The following is an 18,146-nucleotide window of genomic DNA, read 5'->3' on the forward strand; positions in this document are numbered from 1 at the left end:
TCAGTATTTTACCTCAGTATTTGGTCAGTATTCCTACCTTAGTATTTGGTCAATATTTTACCTCAGTATTTGGTCAATATTCTACCTCAGTATTTGGTCAGTATTCTACCTCAGTATTTGGTCAGTATTTTACCTCAGTATTTGGTCAGTATTTTACCTCAGTATTTGGTCAGTATTCCTACCTCAGTATTTGGTCACTATTTTACCTCAGTATTTGGTCACTATTTTACCTCAGTATTTGGTCAGTATTCTACCTCAGTATTTGGTCACTATTTTACCTCAGTATTTGGTCAGTATTTTACCTCAGTATTTGGTCAGTATTCCTACCTTAGTATTTGGTCAATATTTTACCTCAGTATTTGGTCAATATTCTACCTCAGTATTTGGTCAGTATTCAAATACTTGGTCAGTTTGGTCAGTATTTGGTCAGTATTTTACCTCAGTATTTGGTCACTATTTTACCTCAGTATTTGGTCAGTATTCTACCTCAGTATTTGGTCACTATTTTACCTCAGTATTTGGTCAGTATTTTACCTCAGTATTTGGTCAGTATTCCTACCTTAGTATTTGGTCAGTATTTTACCTCAGTATTTGGTCAGTATTCCTACCTCAGTATTTGGTCACTATTTTACCTCAGTATTTGGTCACTATTTTACCTCAGTATTTGGTCAGTATTCTACCTCAGTATTTGGTCAATATTTTACCTCAGTATTTGGTCACTATTTTACCTCAGTATTTGGTCAGTATTCTACCTCAGTATTTGGTCAATATTTTACCTCAGTATTTGGTCACTATTTTACCTCAGTATTTGGTCAGTATTCTACCTCAGTATTTGGTCAGTATTCTACCTCAGTATTTGGTCAGTATTCTACCTCAGTATTTGGTCAGTATTCTACCTCAGTATTTGGTCAGTATTCTACCTCAGTATTTGGTCAGTATTTTACCTCAGTATTTGGTCAATATTTTACCTCAGTATTTGGTCAGTATTTTACCTCAGTATTTGGTCAATATTTTACCTTAGTATTTGGTCAGTATTTTACCTCAGTATTTGGTCAGTATTTTACCTCAGTATCTGTAAGCCAAAACCTGCAGGGGAACAATCAGAGGAAAAGTATAATAGAAATACGTCACCACGTCTGGATTTTTACCCACTCCTGGTTTTGTCTTACGAATCCTGAGGTAAAAAAGCCTCACCAAATACTGAACATGTGAACGTGGCCTTAGGCCTCATTCAGACGGCCATGACTTTTCACGTGCACAAAAAAAGCAAGTCTGAGTGTCATCAGGGTTTTGGATCTGAGCTTTATCACTGTTTGGTCAGTTCTTACCATCACTACATAGCTTCTCCTGTACATTACAGTGTTAATCATGGGCAGCAAACGGATTGTACACTGATGGCATCTGAGCCCTGGGCTTCTCAACGACCCATAGACTTATATTAGTGATTTTCATCCATGACGCCGATAAAAATGGACTTGTCTCCATGATATTTTGTGCACAGGCTGCAGAAATACACGGACATGTGAACAGCCCCATAGATTATGGTACGTGTGCCGTCTGTGAAACTCCGGAGGGAACATGTATATGAGACAGACGGGTGAATGAGGCCCCCACCAGATTTTTAATTAAATCTGCCCCAGTATCTGTTGAAGTGAAGTTTCCAGGAGCCTCCTGAGACGGAGGTATTCACAGCACTAGGATGAGTCTGTGATGTTGTCCCAGACTGTAGCGGCTGCTGCTGCCGCACTGTGGTCACTCCAGAGACGCCATTAATTTATGAGTATACGAGTCTTATGTAATGGGTTTGGATCATATTTTGCACAAAAAAAAAATTAGTATTCAATAATGCATCACATAAAATGAAGCTGAAACCAAATGCATGTTTTCCTAGATAACCTAGCCTGTTCCCCTCTGCTCACCCCAGCTAATTATTGTGCCCCTTCACTCCTCTCTTGGCTGGGGCCCCTCTTATCACTCAGGCTGCAGTGTCCCCCCCACTGTCCAATGCTCTCAGAGGTAAATCTAATCTGCGCTGCTGATTGGCGCCATCTACTGTTCGTATCTGAAAATGACGGTGCTGTAGAAAAGAAATGAGCCATAATTTTTTTTTTTTTAAATGTCCCTTAACCCTTTATTGACCTCGGCAGTTTTGGCCGCCTGGACCTAGAATGTCGTTTGGCCACAGGCAGTACTTGTAACATACCTGACAACAATGACAATACCGAGATACAGCCCTAGGGCCTTTCTGTGTCAGGTTATAATGACTTCTTTACAAGTAGTAGTTGTCAGTGCTCTATATGTGAAAACATTACAAATAATATGCGCTGTTCTTTTAAAGCTCGTTGCATAGTATTTTAATATAAAAAAAAAACAGGACTTTTTTGGCATATTCTGAGCTAGAGCCGGGGCCCTAATGACTGCGAGCGGAGGGGGTTCATGAATTGTTATGACTTTAAGGCCATTTTCCCACAAAATGCAGTATAGCTGTTTGCTCGGTGTACTGTTTGTTGCTTTTTTGTGCGGTTTCCCCTTTTATGACCCTTTTTTGGTTTGACGCAGCGTTATATTTTAACGCATTTCTTGTAGTGCAGAAAATGCTGCAATTCTACACTTAAAAATACAATTACTATTTAACGTGTGTTTTCAGGCTCCCCGTGGAATTCTACAGAGGCAAAAAGATCCCACACCGATCCTTCATGAAATCTCATCTATTTTACGTGAACTGTTTAAGCCATGTTCACACTAGCAGAGATGCTGCATTTTTTTCTGCATGTTTTCCACAGGTGTCTGCACTGAAATGCACGATCTGCTCAGTTTAGTGCCTCTTTTTTGTATTTTAGTACGCAGAGACTTGGGTTGCGTTCCCACGATGAGCTTTTGATGCTGTTTTGATGCAGCGCCTTACAGTTCCAGCACAATAGATGGGATTTATAGAAATCTCATGCCCACTGTGCTTCTTTTTAGCACTGCTTAAACTGGTGCGTGTTTAAATGCACAACATTTACGTTTCTTTTGTGGGGTTTTCTGTGCAGATTTTTCCCATAGACTTGTATTAGATCTGGAAAATCAGTAGTTATGAAATTCACATGCATTTGAAGTGCGTTTCCACTGCGGAAACACATAAAAACCCCATATAATCCGCACATACGGATACTTATAAACTTTTGTCAAAACCAAACACCAGGAAGTATCAAAAGCAAAGCAGCTTTATTTAAAACACGACCTATCAACAAGAGACAAAAACCGCGGCATCAAACACTAAACTAGATAAAACATCAGAAGCTCATCGTGGGAACGTAGCCTAAGAGTTTTTATGACATCTCAGACACTTTGCTTAACCTGTGGGTTTTCCGCCCAAAAACTACATTCTAAAGTCAGCGTTTATGCCACATTGACCATAGCCTAAAAGTTATTTTTGCAAGACCGTGGGTTTTTCGACCCATTCACACGCTGCACAAATTTTACCTAGAAGATCTGACCCGTGGTTTGGATTTTGGAGAGCTCAGCATGCCAGTTACTATTGCAAATTTGTGGTGACTGGTCCCCAGTGAGGTCAATAGGAAAGTCCAAGTCTACAGCGAAACCCGATCTCTGGTTCAGCAGAACTTCCTCCAATATTGCAGGTGCAGACTAATGTAATGTGAAGAGACCTTCAGCTGCTTGGGATGAATCTCCAGTCTCTTTATCCTGGCCTCCAGTGGTGACACATCATGGGCCGCCGCAGTCATGGCTGTGTCACGGTGCTGGCAAGTGTGAAGCCGGCCTGGCATGCTACAGGGGCGGCACATGGGCCGTTTACCCCTGAGAGTAAAGCCTCAGACCATGTGCTGCTCCCTGCAGTGTTCACTCTGCATAGCTAAAATGGTTTTCCAATTGCGATCCGTGTGTCAGGCTAATGGAGCAGCACACCATGACCGTCATGGTGGTTTTTTACATCTGCAAAATAAAGAAATACACATTACTTACCCTGTGAATCTTATGTCACTCTAGTGGTCCCATCTGGTACAGGAAGTGGTAGTGTCCCATCATCAGTCACTTGACAGCTGCAGCCCATCACTGACCCCAACCATCATTTGATCATATGTAATCACTGAGGCCTGTGATTGGCTGCAGGAGTAAAAAGCAAAGTCAGTTGTGTTGCAAGAGGCGGGAATACTGAAGAAAAGACTGTTCTTTGCCTCGTTCCCGCCCACTGGACACTTGCCAGCATGACCCGAAAGGTGACGCAACTCACATTTATTTTATTAATATGAATGTCACATTGGATCTGTTCAGACTTGTTGGATGTGACTTGCCCAGGAGTGTTACTGGATTAGTAATGTACAATGTCCTGAAAGAGTCACATTAAATTTTTCACCAGTGCCAACCCCAAAATGTACTGATTACCTTGACCACTCATATTTGATGTGGATGATTTTTCCCTTACTTAACTGCTGCAAAATCTGGGCTTATTGCAGGGGTTTTTTTTATTGTAGAGGCCTCTTTAGTATTTGGTCAGTATTTTACATCAGTATCTGTAAGCCAAAAACCAGGAGGGGGTGATAAATCCAGAAGTGGTGACGTGTTTCTATTCTACTTTTCCAGTGATCGTTCCACTCCTGGTTTTGGCAAATACTGATGTAAAATACTGACCAAATACTGAATGTGTGCACGTGGCCTTTGAATCCACACACAGAATTGACAAACTGCATGTTTTAACGCCACAGGTGAATTTCCCTACAAAGATTTTCAGCATTGTGTAGATAAGATTTCTTATAGTAGCTGCCACTATATTAGGGCGCGTGCACATGGCCGTATTTTTTGCTCGAGTTCTAAAACATCGCATCACACTCAGACCAGAGTTATTTTATGGGGCCGTGCACATGTCACACTTATTCCTCAGACCAGTTCGGTCCAAGGAAAAAATTGCAGCTTGTCGGAGTTGAATCCGAGTAGGGATCGCATTCAGTCATGCAAACATTGAAAACATTGGACTGCCCTCCGATGACATCGGAGTGCAGTCCGACTTTCCACGCACTGAGAGAATAGAGAAGATGGAGACATTTTCTCACACTATATGTTACCCTAGCCTTATGCTGTAAGACTTGGGCCTGAAATTCAGGCTTGGCATTTGAAATCACACAGGTCCATGCTATCCCCGTCCCCAAGCACCAGATGGGATATATTACTACTAATATTACCCAGGATGGAGGAAAGGAAGATTTTACTACAAGACCAATATTACTAATGAGCCACGTGGCCTGCTGGGGTAAGAGACAGAGTCAGCAACTCTGTGCTCCGTCACAACTATTAACAGTATGGGTGTCTTGAGTACACCGATTCTGCTAACAACATTGCAGACAGGCCCATCTGGCATTTGCCAGGTGGCCAGTCTCGACGTGGCTGTAGATTTTCTGCACCCAGATCCTCACCAAGTAAGCAGAGTTTAAAATGTGTTGGCAAGCCGATGGCTAACAATTACCCAATATAAATAAATAGCTGCACTCAGAATTCTGGTAGGAGTCCCCCACACACTATACATAATGCCAGCTCCGTATCTGGCAGCCTGTATTATGCCCGTTATCGGGCCATGTCTGCTGCGGGAGCGCGGGTTGCTTTACCGATACCTTTTTTATATTAGGAAATTGATATGTTCGCCATCTCTGAGCATTCCGTAAAGCGCCGCCAGTGTGGAGCGCCACACTATAATAAAGCGGCTCTTTCGCTTTGGGTTGACAGCATGATTTGCCATGTCTCGCTGCAATGTGGTTCCAGTATTATTGAGCTGTTTATCACTTTTTCCCAACACACGGTGACCCGGAGGGAAGACGACTGAGTGATTATCTACACTCGTCTACATCAGGCTGGAGCTAGGCGCAGCAGGAATAATGCACATCAGCGCCCTCCACTCCGGAATATCCCCCAGAAATAATGCTCCTGGTCTTCAAGTGTGATACCTATTTTTTGTTATTTTTCTGGTGAAAACCATGCAGACAACATGAATATAGTAATAAAGAAGTTGTCCAGCACTTTGCACATCGGAAGGTACGAGGGGCTACTGATGGGGCTGCCTTAGGTCATTCGCCAGGTATCTGCAGATATGGTGCACACATGCTATTCCGAAAAACAGGACAGTTGCATGATACTTGCCAGCGATGCATGAGACCTGATAGTGGAGGCCACGTCTCCAACACCTCTGACGACCCGATGTGGACGTGACAGGCCCTGGATGACCTCTTTAAAAGGAACCTGTCACCGTGAAAAATGCCGTCCAATTTTCAGACACCGTGTTATAGAGCAGGGGGGAGCTGAGCAGGTTGGTACATAGTTTTGTGAGACAAGGCTCAGTATAACCTGTGTTTCACTCATTTAAACTTCTGCTGTTTTGTGAATTTTCGGTCCAGTGAGCGGTGCTATCTATAATCCCATCCACACTGCTGGAACTGTAAGAATCAGCGTTTTGGTAGGAAGGAAGCTGTCATGCTCTGTGTGTCCTGACTCTTGTTACCATGACTGCCATGCACTGTGTGTTCTGACTCCTTTCTACCATGGTTGCCATGCTATGTGTGTTCCAACTCTCTACCATAGCTGCCATGCTCTGTGTGTTCTGACCCTTTCTATCATTGCTGCCATGCTCTGTGTGTTCTGACCCTTTTCTACCATAGCTGCCTTAATCTGTGTGTTCTGACTTTTTTTCTACCATAGCTGTCATCCTCTTTGTTTCCTGACTCCTTCCTAAAATAGCTGCCATGCTCTGTGTGCTCTGTCCTTTCTGTCATGGCTGAGATGCTCTGTTTTGTTGTGACTCTTTTCTACCATATCTGCCATGCTCTGTGTGCTCTGACTCCTTCCTACCATAGCTGCCATAAAACTCACCAAAAGCTCATCGTCTGCACCACGTTGTTCTGTGTAAACAGGTGCTGTGCTGGCCTTGATATGATTGTCCTGTGCTCGTAGAATATAATGCTAACGATCGTTCGGCGCGCGTAGAATATCGTCCACGCAACACCGTGTCCATCCACTATTCATTGTCACATGGATAATGACCTTTCCACTTCCCACGTCTCTTCTACAGCTCTCTGCCTCTTGTGAACCAAGAACATGATCCGTGCTGTGCGACATGTTCAGATACTTCTGCAGAAGAGCAAAAAAAGTTAAAAGAAAAAAGAATATTAAAGAAAACCTTTGATGGGAAATGCTGCAATTTGTGGGGCAGTGAAAAGGCCAGAGTATGTCAGCGTGAGCAGGAAAATAAAATAATCTGCGGAACATAACAATGAAACATTAGAGAAAGAGTCGGCAGGTAGAATAGCAGAAGGGCAGTGTATGCTGTCACATCGGTCAGTGTCCACCAGGCTTCTGAAGGCAGAGACTTTGTGAATTCCAGCAAAATGACTTCCTAATTGTTTGCGCTAAGCCCTGGAGCTGTGCCGTTTTCTTTCTCCAGTCGTCTCGGTATTGCAAACCAAGAAAAAGATTACAAAACAATAAAGAAATAAAATTGCCATCACAGCCTATTGTCCTCAGGGTATCCGAAGAATCAATAGTTTATCTGAGCGAGAGTGACCTTCCTAGACATTGCTCATCCTCTGGACTCTACAACGATCCCGCCACCGGAGAGCTTGAAAATCTCTCGGCTTTCCTCAGTGTTTTCAAAATTGCCTTCTCACACATAGTTTCTTGAGCGCACGCTGATATTCTTCACGCTAGGTTTTCCCTGTGTCTTTCATACATTGGTTCTGACTGAGACAGCGAAGACATGAAATCTAGTCCACTGCAGAAAACAGACAAATACCACAAAGTCTGAGCTCAGGGAAATAATGATCAGGAGGGTCTAGTACTACTACTCTCATCATTGTGACGGGTATTAAAGGTATAAATTGATTTTAGGATTCAATGTGTGATCATAGTTTATATAGTTATGAGGCGATTGATGCTCTTCAAAAGTTGAGCTACGTTCACAAATTACTTCTAATTCCGCTGTTGCAATATATTTTTTCTTTTCTGGTGCTCACAGTATCAAATGTAACTATGTAAAAATGCATGCTGTGCAGTACTGAAGTACTGCAGTGCATTGGTAAAGTGACAATCTCATTGCTATGACAGTCCATTGGTGCCCCACAAGCATGAGGCAGGGGGCAGCAGTCCAAAAATCCGGCTAATTTCAGAGCAGCACTTGCAGACTCTAAAGCAGGGATGTTAAACTATAAAATACACAGAGGGACAAAATTAAAAGCTTGGACAAAGTCGTGGGCCTTGATATTTATTAAAAGAAAATGTCTACAATTGAGGAATTTTTTCCTTATCATGAAATACAGTGGGGGAAATAAGTATTTGATCCCTTGCTGATTTTGTAAGTTTCCCACTGACAAAGGCATGAACAGTCTATAGTTTTAAGGGTAGGTTAATTTTACCACTGAGAGCTAGAATATCAAAAATAAAATCCAGAAAATCACATTGTATAAATTCTATACATTTATTTGCATCTTGCAGTGAGAAATAAGTATTAATCCCTCTGGTAAACAAGAATTAATTGGTGGCAAAACCCTTGTTGGCAAGCACAGCAGTCAGACTTTTTTTGTAGTTTTGCGCACATGTCAGGAGGAATTTTGGTCCACTCCTCTTTGCAAGATCTCTAAATCATTAATCATTGAGGCATAAGGGTATAAGTGGGGCGCTTGGCTACAGGGGTTGTGTAGTTTTGAAAATGTTTTATTAGTGAATTTTGATATTAAGGGCATCATACCTAACAGACCGAACATTTAGTGTCTCCCTCTCACATACTACCTCCTCACCTCGTCCCGTCTGTCGGTGTTCCCCAAGGCGCTGTCCTAGGACCCCTACTATTCTCCATCTATTCCTTCGGCTTGGGACAGCTCATAGAATCCCACGGTTTGCAGTATCACCTCTATGCCGATGACACGCAGATCTACCTATCTGGACCCAACCTCGCCTCCTTACTGACTGAAATCCCACAATGTCTGTCTGCTATCTCAGCCGCCTTCTCTGCTCGCTTTCTCAAACTGAACATGGACAAAACAGAATTCATCATCTTTCCCCCATCTCACTCTACCCCTCCACCAGACCTATCCATCAATGTCAACGGCTGCTTTCTTTCCCCAGTCCCGTACACTTGGTGCCTTGGGGTGATCCTCGACTCTGCGCTCTCTTTCAAACCACATATCCAAGCCCTCGCCTCCTCCTGCCGCCTCAAACTCAAAAATATTTCCCGGATTCGCTCATTCCTCAATCATGAAACCACAAAAACACTAGTACATGCTCTTATCTCCCGCCTCGACTACTGCAACCTCCTACTCTCTGGCCTCCCCTCTACCACTCTGGCTCCGCTCCAGTCCATCCTACACTCTGCTGCCCGACTAATCCACCTGTCTCCCTGCTATTCCTCTGCCTCTCCCCTATGCCAGGCCCTTCACTGGCTTCCTATCGCCCAGAGGCTCCAATTCAAAACCCTAACCATGACATACAAAGCCATCCACAACCTGTCTCCTCCATACATCTGTGACATGGTCTCTAGGTACCTACCCGCACGCAACCTTCGATCATCTCAAGATCTCCTTCTTCCCCTTATCTCTTCTTCCCACAACCGCATACAAGACTTCTCCCGTGCTTCCCCCATACTCTGGAACTCTCTGCCGCAACACATCAGACTCTCACCATCAACGGAAACCTTCAAGAAGAACCTGAAGACCCACCTGTTCCGACAAGCCTACAGCCTGCAATGATCCTCGGTCTACTGAACCACAGCATGACCTGCTCTACCCTCTCCTACTGTATCCTCACCCATCCCTGTAGACTGTGAGCCCTCGCGGGCAGGGTCCCCTCTCCTTATGTACTTGTGTGTCTCTTGTCTTACACATGTTTACTCTACTTGTCTATGTTTCCCCTTTTCACATGTAAAGCGCCATGGAATAAATGGCGCTATGTAAATGTATAATAATAATAATGTCCCATCCCAAGACCCTTATCTGTTAGCCCAGGATAGAGAGCAGCTATAAAGCGTATCACTCAGAAGGACCCATGTGTTATATGGAGAGTCCACTAATGGCATGTGTACTGCAATATAGCCCATGATGTGACGCTGCAGGCAGGGTGGATGTTATTGATGAATTTCCTCCCCGCTTACAGCGATCGCTGGGCGTCTGTTGCCTCTGTGTCGATACATGATCCTGTCATAAAGCGGCTGATTGTGACTATCACATTATGAAGGTGATTACTGGCTCCAGATACTAGGGACATCGTAATGTAACAAATATATGAAACATGAAAGACTCGCTCTAAATTATATAATATTTTTATCATCTTTGTTATATTCATTTCTATAAAGTTTCCTCAGACTGTGATCTGGGGAATTCAGAGGTGAAATCATCAACTTGATCTCTTTTTGCAGTGTGGCATGAGGCATTTTCCTGCAGAAAAAGGGCCCTGCCATTAGGGGATACACTTGCCGAAAAGAGTGTTCTAGGTTAATACGATGTTTAGATTGGTGGTACGTGTTAACCGCTTCCCGACCGCCCACTGTAGATAAACGTTGGCGCTTGCTGGGCTTTGTGCAGCGCCGACGTTTATCTACTGTCGGCGGTTTTGTGCCCCCCGGGACCCCCACATACCTTACAACGTGGGGATCCCGGTGCACAATGCATGCTGGGACCCCCGACGTCATCGAGACCTGATTGGTTCAGGTCCTGATGACGTCAGCGTCACAGCAGCCAATGGGAGCGATCGCTGGGAAAGCTGCTTGTTTCCCGGCGATCTCCCTCATTGTAACGCGGCTTCTCCCTCTGATCTCACTGACAGATGATCAGAGGTGAAGCAGCATTACTGTGTGACTAGATCGCTGCCTGGCACAGCTGATCGCTGCCTGGCACAGCTGTGCCAGGCAGCGATCTTGTCACACAGTAACGCTGCTTCACCTCTGATCATCTGTCATTGTGAGATCAGAGGAGAAGTCACGTTACAGTGTGCCAGGCAGCGATCTAGTCACATAGTAACGCTGCTTCTCCTCTGATCATCTGTCAGTGTGAGATCAGAGGAGAAGTGGCGTTACTATGAGTCAGATCGCAGCGCAGCGATCTTGTCACAAAAATAAAAAAAGTAAAGAAAAAAAAAGAAAAAAGCAGGTACACAGGTTAGGGCTAGGGCTGGGATTAAGGTTATGGGTGTGTTGGTGTTAGGTTTGTGGTTAGGGTTATGGTTAGGGCTGAGATTAGGGTTAGGGGTGTGTTGGGGTTAGGGTTGGAATTAGAATTGGGGGTTTCCACTGTTTAGGTACATCAGGGGCTCTGTAAATGCAATATGACGCCCGCAGACCATTCCATCAAAGTCTGCATTTCAGAACGTCACTACTTCCCTTCCGAGCCCCACCGTGAGCCCAAACAGTAGTTTTTACTCTTCGCCACGACAGCACCCACTGGATGTATCGGATCCGCCCATTTGGAACAGGAAACCCTACAGGAAAGATAAAAGGGGCGGTCCGCCTTTCCTCCTCAGTTTTTGGTTTCCTGTTCCAAATGGAGCAGGATCCTGCAGGATCTTACCTGGGCCATGCATCCGCCTGTGCGGTCTCGGGAACGGCAGGGGCTGCGGTCCGGAAGCAGCGTCGGGGGAGACTCCGTTTGACGGTTCCCCCCTCGCCTGACGGCATAATGGTGATGACTGGGTCCGGGTATGGCCGCCCGGTCTTACCAGGGAGCAGACCGGTCTGGCATCCGAAGGCACAGCCCTCCCCCCCACCCCCCTTTTTTTCGGTGGTGACACAGCGTGGGAGGTGAGGCCATGAGTGCGCCAACCGCGCGTGTGAGTAGCGGTGGCGCAGGAGCCGGCCGGCGCCCGACGCTCCTATACCCCGGAAGTAATGGTTGAACTTCCGGGGTAGGATGGCGATGACGCGGCGCATGCGCCCTGACACAGGGCGACTTCCGGGGGCACGACAGGAGAAGATAAAACAGCGCTGCAACGAGGGTACCATGTCGTCCCCCACGGAGTCGCAGGCCCCAGTAGGGGACTCAGCTGGGGGCAATTCCTCCAGGGACCGCAGCGCCAGGACAGAGACTGTCTCAGCCATCCGACCCGGTATTAAGCTTCACTGGGTGAGTGTGCAAAGTATAAACTCTACCTATTAAGCTAAAACCTCTCCCCCCCCCCCCTCCCCCCTCTCTCCTTTCCTTTGACCTTCCACTTCAGTCAAAGAAAAAAGTAAAAACCAAACAAAGAATGTGCATTATGTTCAGAGCCTCTCCCTGACTCCTACCCCAAAAAACTCTGCAAACAATGCATGAAAGAGACCAGGCAGGGGTCGACGATATCTTCTAAAGATATCCGAGCCATAATTAGGGAGGAGATACAAGCCATCAACCGCGCCAGCACTCCCTCAGAGTCCAGTCATAAGAGACAGGCCGTTGTTAGTTCAGAGTCAGAGGAGGAACAGGAGTTAAACTCAGGCTCTGCATCCACATCCTCATCGTCATCCTCGGAGATGGAAGGACGCGCATGTTTTCCACTGGACAGCGTGGATAATTTAGTAAAAGCGGTTAGAAATACCATGGGGTGTGAAGAGGAAAGGGGCGCCCAAACCGCGCAGGACATTATGTTTGCAGGATTGGCAGAGAAAAAGAGGAGATCATTTCCGGTGATACCGGCAATTAAGGACCTCATCAAAAGAGAGTGGGAAAAGCACGACCAGAGAGGTTTTCTCCCATCAGCCTCAAAACGGAAGTATCCGTTCACTGATGAGGACCTATTGAAATGGACTAAAATACCAAAGGTGGATGCCGTCATAGCCTCCACTTCCAAACAGACCTCGATTCCGGTCGAGGACGCAGGATTGTTAGCAGACCCATTAGACCGAAAAGCAGAATCTTCGCTCAAAAGGTCCTGGGAGTCCACCACCGGGGTATTTAAACCCGCAATAGCCAGCACATGTACGGCTAGATCAATGATGGTATGGCTAGATCAGTTAGATCAGCAGATCGAACAAAGAATATCAAGGGAGAAACTGCGTGCAGCCATCCCGTTGATAAGAGGTGCAGCTGCCTTTATGGCAGATGCTTCAGCGGACACCCTAAGACTGGCAGCAAGGTCGGCAGCCCTGGTGAATAACGCCAGACGCGCGCTGTGGATAAAAAGCTGGAAAGGGGATGCACAATCAAAATCCAAAATTAGTGCAACCCCATGCGAGGGTGAGTTCCTCTTTGGAAAAGCCTTAGACGAAATTCTCGCCAAGGCAAAAGAGAGGAAAAAGGCCTTCAGTGATTCTCCCATTCCATTTTATAGGAAAACCTTTAAGAGACGGCCATAATTTTTTGTTACCAAATGGGAACAAATTACGTTAAGCCCATGGATTTTGAACATAATCAGGGAAGGAATAAAGATTGAATTCCTTCAGATCCCTCATGAATTCTTTGTTATAACTCGCCTTAATTCCTCAGTTCAGCAAAAGGCTCTCGAAGACGAGATTCGAGTGCTACTAGCTAAAAAAGTTTTAGTTGACGTCCCTGAAGGACAAGAGGGTAGAGGCTTTTATTCTCCCCTGTTTTTGGTTTCTAAACCAGACGGTACATTTAGAACCATTATTAATTTAAAGAAGCTTAATTCGTTTATAAAAAATTATAACTTCAAAATGGAATCAATTAGATCCACTATAAGGCTTCTGTTCCCAAATTGCGTAATGGCAGGGATTGATTTAAAAGATGCTTATTATCATCTCCCTATTCACAATAGATTCCAGAAATACCTAAGAGTCGCAGTGGAAGTCGAAGGCAGGATTCGTCATTTCCAATACGCGGCCATGCCCTTCGGGCTTTCCACGGCACCAAGAATATTTACCAAGGTGATGGCAGAAGTGATGGCCTACCTTCGCCAAAAGAATACACTGATTGTGCCATATTTAGACGACTTCCTAATAATTGGGAATTCAGTCAAACAATGTACCGAACGCGTGACTGACGCAATCTCGTCTTTTCAGAGCCTTGGCTGGATCATCAATATCCAAAAGTCCAGACTCGATCCACAATCTCTCCAGACATTTCTAGGATTTCAACTAGATTCCTTGACCCAGAGATGCCTACTACCTCAGGTAAAAATCACCCTCACGAAACAAAAAATACGAGCTGCTATAGATAGACCACGGGTATCCTTGAGAGGAGCAATGTCACTATTAGGATCACTAAATTCTTGCACCCCGGCAGTCCGGTGGGCCCAGTACCATGTCCGTACATTACAACACCAGATCCTCCAGGAGGATAAGCGACATAGTGGGCATTTACAGAGCAAAATAACCCTGTCACAAGAAGTCTTGACTTCTCTAGAGTGGTGGTTAGATGATGACCATTTATGTTCAGGAGTTCCGTGGGTTAAAGTCCCATCTTGTATCGGAACCACCGATGCCAGTCCCCAGGGCTGGGGAGCCCACATGGAGAATGAGTTTCATCAGGGAAAGTGGAATAGAGAGGAATGCGAATACTCATCCAATTTAAAAGAACTGACTGCAGTGTTCTATGCTCTATACAACTTCCTTCCGCAGCTCCAACAGAAGCATGTCAGGATACTATCGGACAATACCACCACCGTGGCCTATATAAACAAACAAGGAGGAACTCGATCAGAGACTCTGATGTCCTCAGCGGCAAGAATTTTAAACTTAGCAGAAAACTATTTTTTGTCCCTCTCGGCCCTTCATATCAGAGGCGAGAGCAATCAAAAGGCGGACTTCCTAAGCCGACACACTCTGCGGCAAGGAGAGTGGTGCCTCAATCAGAAGGTCTTCAGGGACATAGTAGCCCTATGGGGACAACCCGAGGTGGACCTTTTCGCCACAAAGGAGAACAGGCAGATAAAAATATTTGCCTCCCTATCTCCATCAGACCACCCAGACATACTAGACGCCCTTCTAACTCCATGGAATTTCAACCTGGCGTATGCATTCCCTCCATTGATCCTCCTACCTCAAGTAATTCGGAAGATCAGAGACGACAAAGCAAGGATAATCTTAATAGAACCGTTCTGGCCAAAAAGACCGTGGTTTTCGTGGCTGCAGATTATGTCGATAACAGATCCTTGGGTCCTTCCTTCGACTCCCAACCTACTCTCCCAAGGCCCCTTTTTCCACCCTCAAGTGGTCAGCTTGCACTTGACGGCGTGGAATTTGAGAGGCAGTTATTGAGGACAAGAGGTTTTTCTGAGTCTTTAATTACTACACTACTACAAAGTAGAAAACAGTCCACAACCCAAATTTACACTAGAATATGGAAAAAATTTCTTCAATTCCATACAGTACCTCATACAGCAGAAGTTCCGATAATCCCAATCTTAGAATTTCTGCAGAAAGGGAAAGACTTAGGCCTAGCAGTAAATACGCTAAGAGTACAAATATCGGCATTAGGAGCGCTATATGGCCATAATATAGCAGGCAACAAGTGGATAACTCGATTCATTACAGCATGTGAACGAATAGCTCCAATCCACATACCCTCCGTCCCTACATGGGATCTAAATCTGGTCCTAGACGCCCTAACGGTAGACCCCTTTGAGCCGATCAACACAATACCCTTCAAACACTTAGCACTTAAAACGGCCCTCTTGGTAGCACTGACCTCAGCTAGAAGAGTGGGTGATATCCAGGCCTTGTCAATAGATCCACCCTTTTTTCAAGAATACCAAGACAGATTGGTATTAAAACCAGACCCTGCCTACCTGCCAAAAGTAGCAACAAAATACCATAGATCTCAGGAGATACTCCTCCCAACCTTCTATATAAATCCCTCTACTCCGGAAGAGCAGAAGTTCCATACTCTGGACGTCAAAAGAACTGTCCTAAAATATATTGACATGTCCAACAGTTGGAGGCAGAGTAGGGCCCTATTTGTTTCATTTCAGGGCTGTAAGAAGGGGTATGGAGTCACGAAGAGTACCATTTCCCGATGGATCAGAGAAGCCATTCGTTTAGCCTACTCCGCAAAAAACGAAGATCCTCCAGGGAACATCAGGGCGCATTCCACCAGGGCAATGGCAACTTCTTGGGCAGAAAAGGGAGATGTTCCGATTGAAACTATATGTAAGGCGGCAGTTTGGTCATCCCCTTCTACCTTTTATAACCACTATAGACTAGATCTTTCATCAGCCTCTGACTTTAGCTTTGGCCGGACTGTCCTTGACACAGTGGTCCCACCCAGGTGATGGTCTCTGGAATCTCTCCAGTGGGTGCTGTCGTGGCGAAGAGTAAAAAGCCGGATTACTTACCGGTAATGCTCTTTTAATGAGTCCACGACAGCACCTGCTCACTTCCCCCCCTAAAGATATCAATAGTTAAAGTATATTAACCAAATAATGGATAAGAAAGATGTTAAAATAAGAGAACATTGCCTAATCCTTGGCGGTCCTTCTGGTACTCTGAAACGTAAAACTGAGGAGGAAAGGCGGACCGCCCCTTTTATCTTTCCTGTAGGGTTTCCTGTTCCAAATGGGCGGATCCGATACCTCCAGTGGGTGCTGTCGTGGACTCATTAAAAGAGCATTACCGGTAAGTAATCCGGCTTTTCTCCCACATATGGGGTACCAGCGTACTCAGGACAAATTGGACAACAACTCTTAGGGTCCAATTTCTCCTGTTACCCTTGTGAAAATAAAAATTGGGGGCTAAAAGATCATTTTTGTGGAAAAAAAATGATTTTTTATTTTCATGGCTCTACGTTATAAACTTCTGTGAAGCACTTGGGGGTTCAAAGTGTTCACAACACATCTAGATAAGTTCTTTAAGGGGTCTAGTTTCCAAAATGGGGCCACTTGTGGGGGGTTTCCACTGTTTAGGTACATCAGGGGCTCTCCAAATGCGACATGGCATCCGCAGACCATTCCATCAAAGTCTGCATTTCAGAACGTCACTACTTCACTTCCGAGCCCCACCGTGTGCCCAAACAGTAGATTTCTTCCACATATGGGGTATCCGCGTACTCAGGACAAATTGGACAACAACTTTTGGGGTCCAATTTCTCCTGTTACCCTTGTGAAAATAAAAATTGGGGGCTAAAAGGTCATTTTGTGGAAAAAAAAAAATGATTTTTTATTTTCATGGCTCTACGTTATAAACTTCTGTGAAGCACTTGGGGGTTCAAAGTGTTCACAACACATCTAGATAAGTTCTTTAAGGGGTCTAGTTTCCAAAATGGGGTCACTTGTGGGGGGTTTCCACTGTTTAGGTACATCAGGGGCTCTCCAAATGCGACATGGCATCCGATCTCAATTCCTGCCAATTCTGCATTGAAAAAGTCAAACGGCGCTCCTTCCGTTCTGAGCTCTGCCGTGTGCTCAAACAGTGGTTTAGCCCCACATACGGGGTATCTGCGTATTCGGGAGAAATTGCACAAAAAATTTTGTGGTTCATTTTCTCTTTTTACACTTGTGAAAATAAAAAAAAATGGTTTTGAAGTAAAATGTTTGTGAAAAAAAGTTAAATGTTTATTTTTTCCTTCCATATTCCATTCATTCATGTGAAGCACCTGAAGGGTTAATAAATTTCTTGAATGTGGTTTTGAGTACATTGAGAGGTGCAGTTTTTAGAATGGTGTCACTTTTGGGTATTTTTTGTTATATTGACCCCCCAAACTCACTTCAAATGTGAGGTGGTCCCTAAAAAAAATGGTGTTGCAAATTTTGTTGTAAAAATGAGAAATCGCTGGTCAACTTTTAACCCTTATAACTTCCTAAAAAAAAAAAAATTATGTTTCCAAAATTGTGCAGATGCAAAGTAGACATGTGGGAAATGTTATTTATTAACTATTTTGTGCGATATCACTCTTTGATTTAAGGGCATAAAAATTAAAAGTTTGAAAATTGCAAAATTTTCTACATTTTCGCCAAATTTTGATTTTTTTAACAAATAAGCGCTGCTCATATCTAAAAATTTTTACCACCATCATGAAGTACAATATGTCATGAGAAAACAGTGTCAGAATCAGTAGGATACGTTGAAGCGTTCTAGAGTTATGACCTCATAAAGTGACACTGGTCAGAATTGAAAAAATTGGCCCGGTCACGAAGGCAAAAACAGGCTCGGGTGTGAAGGGGTTAAAGGGAATCTGTCCCCCCCTTTTTTGAGATATCATATTATTATTATTATTTATTGTTATAGCACCATTTATTCCATGGCGCTTTAC

At 44.5% G+C, this 18,146-nt stretch overlaps 2 protein-coding genes across 4 annotated transcripts in view; both read left to right on the forward strand.

Moving 5' to 3' along the window:
- TMX4 (thioredoxin related transmembrane protein 4) overlaps nucleotides 1–18,146 on the forward strand; it is a 78,949-nt gene that overhangs the window by 43,628 nt on the left and 17,175 nt on the right. The window lies entirely within an intron of this gene.
- On the forward strand, nucleotides 13,616–17,774 carry LOC141057312 (uncharacterized). Of its 3 annotated transcripts, XM_073553865.1 has the most exons (3): nucleotides 13,616–13,825; nucleotides 13,961–14,071; nucleotides 14,519–17,774. In XM_073553865.1, the coding sequence occupies exons 1-3, from the start codon at nucleotides 13,616–13,618 to the stop codon at nucleotides 15,155–15,157; spliced, it is 960 nt and encodes a 319-aa protein (XP_073409966.1). In that variant the 3' UTR covers nucleotides 15,158–17,774. The 3 variants fall into 3 exon arrangements, with proteins under 3 accessions (XP_073409966.1, XP_073409964.1, XP_073409965.1); XM_073553863.1 differs by having other exon boundaries at nucleotides 13,961–17,773; XM_073553864.1 differs by having other exon boundaries at nucleotides 13,616–14,071; nucleotides 14,519–17,770.

The sequence above is a fragment of the Dendrobates tinctorius genome, unplaced genomic scaffold (genome assembly GCF_039654945.1).
Source record: "Dendrobates tinctorius isolate UK_male_01 unplaced genomic scaffold, ASM3965494v1 ptg000203l, whole genome shotgun sequence".
In the NCBI taxonomy this organism is placed as follows: domain Eukaryota; kingdom Metazoa; phylum Chordata; class Amphibia; order Anura; family Dendrobatidae; genus Dendrobates; species Dendrobates tinctorius.

Bases quoted from the DNA above. Each gene is read 5' to 3' on its own strand.
- LOC141057312 (XM_073553863.1), top strand. From the start codon at position 13,616: ATGGAATCAATTAGATCCACTATAAGGCTTCTGTTCCCAAATTGCGTA. The intron at 13,826-13,960 runs GTGATGGCAGAA...TCGTCTTTTCAG, and splicing joins CACCAAGAATATTTACCAAG to AGCCTTGGCTGGATCATCAA.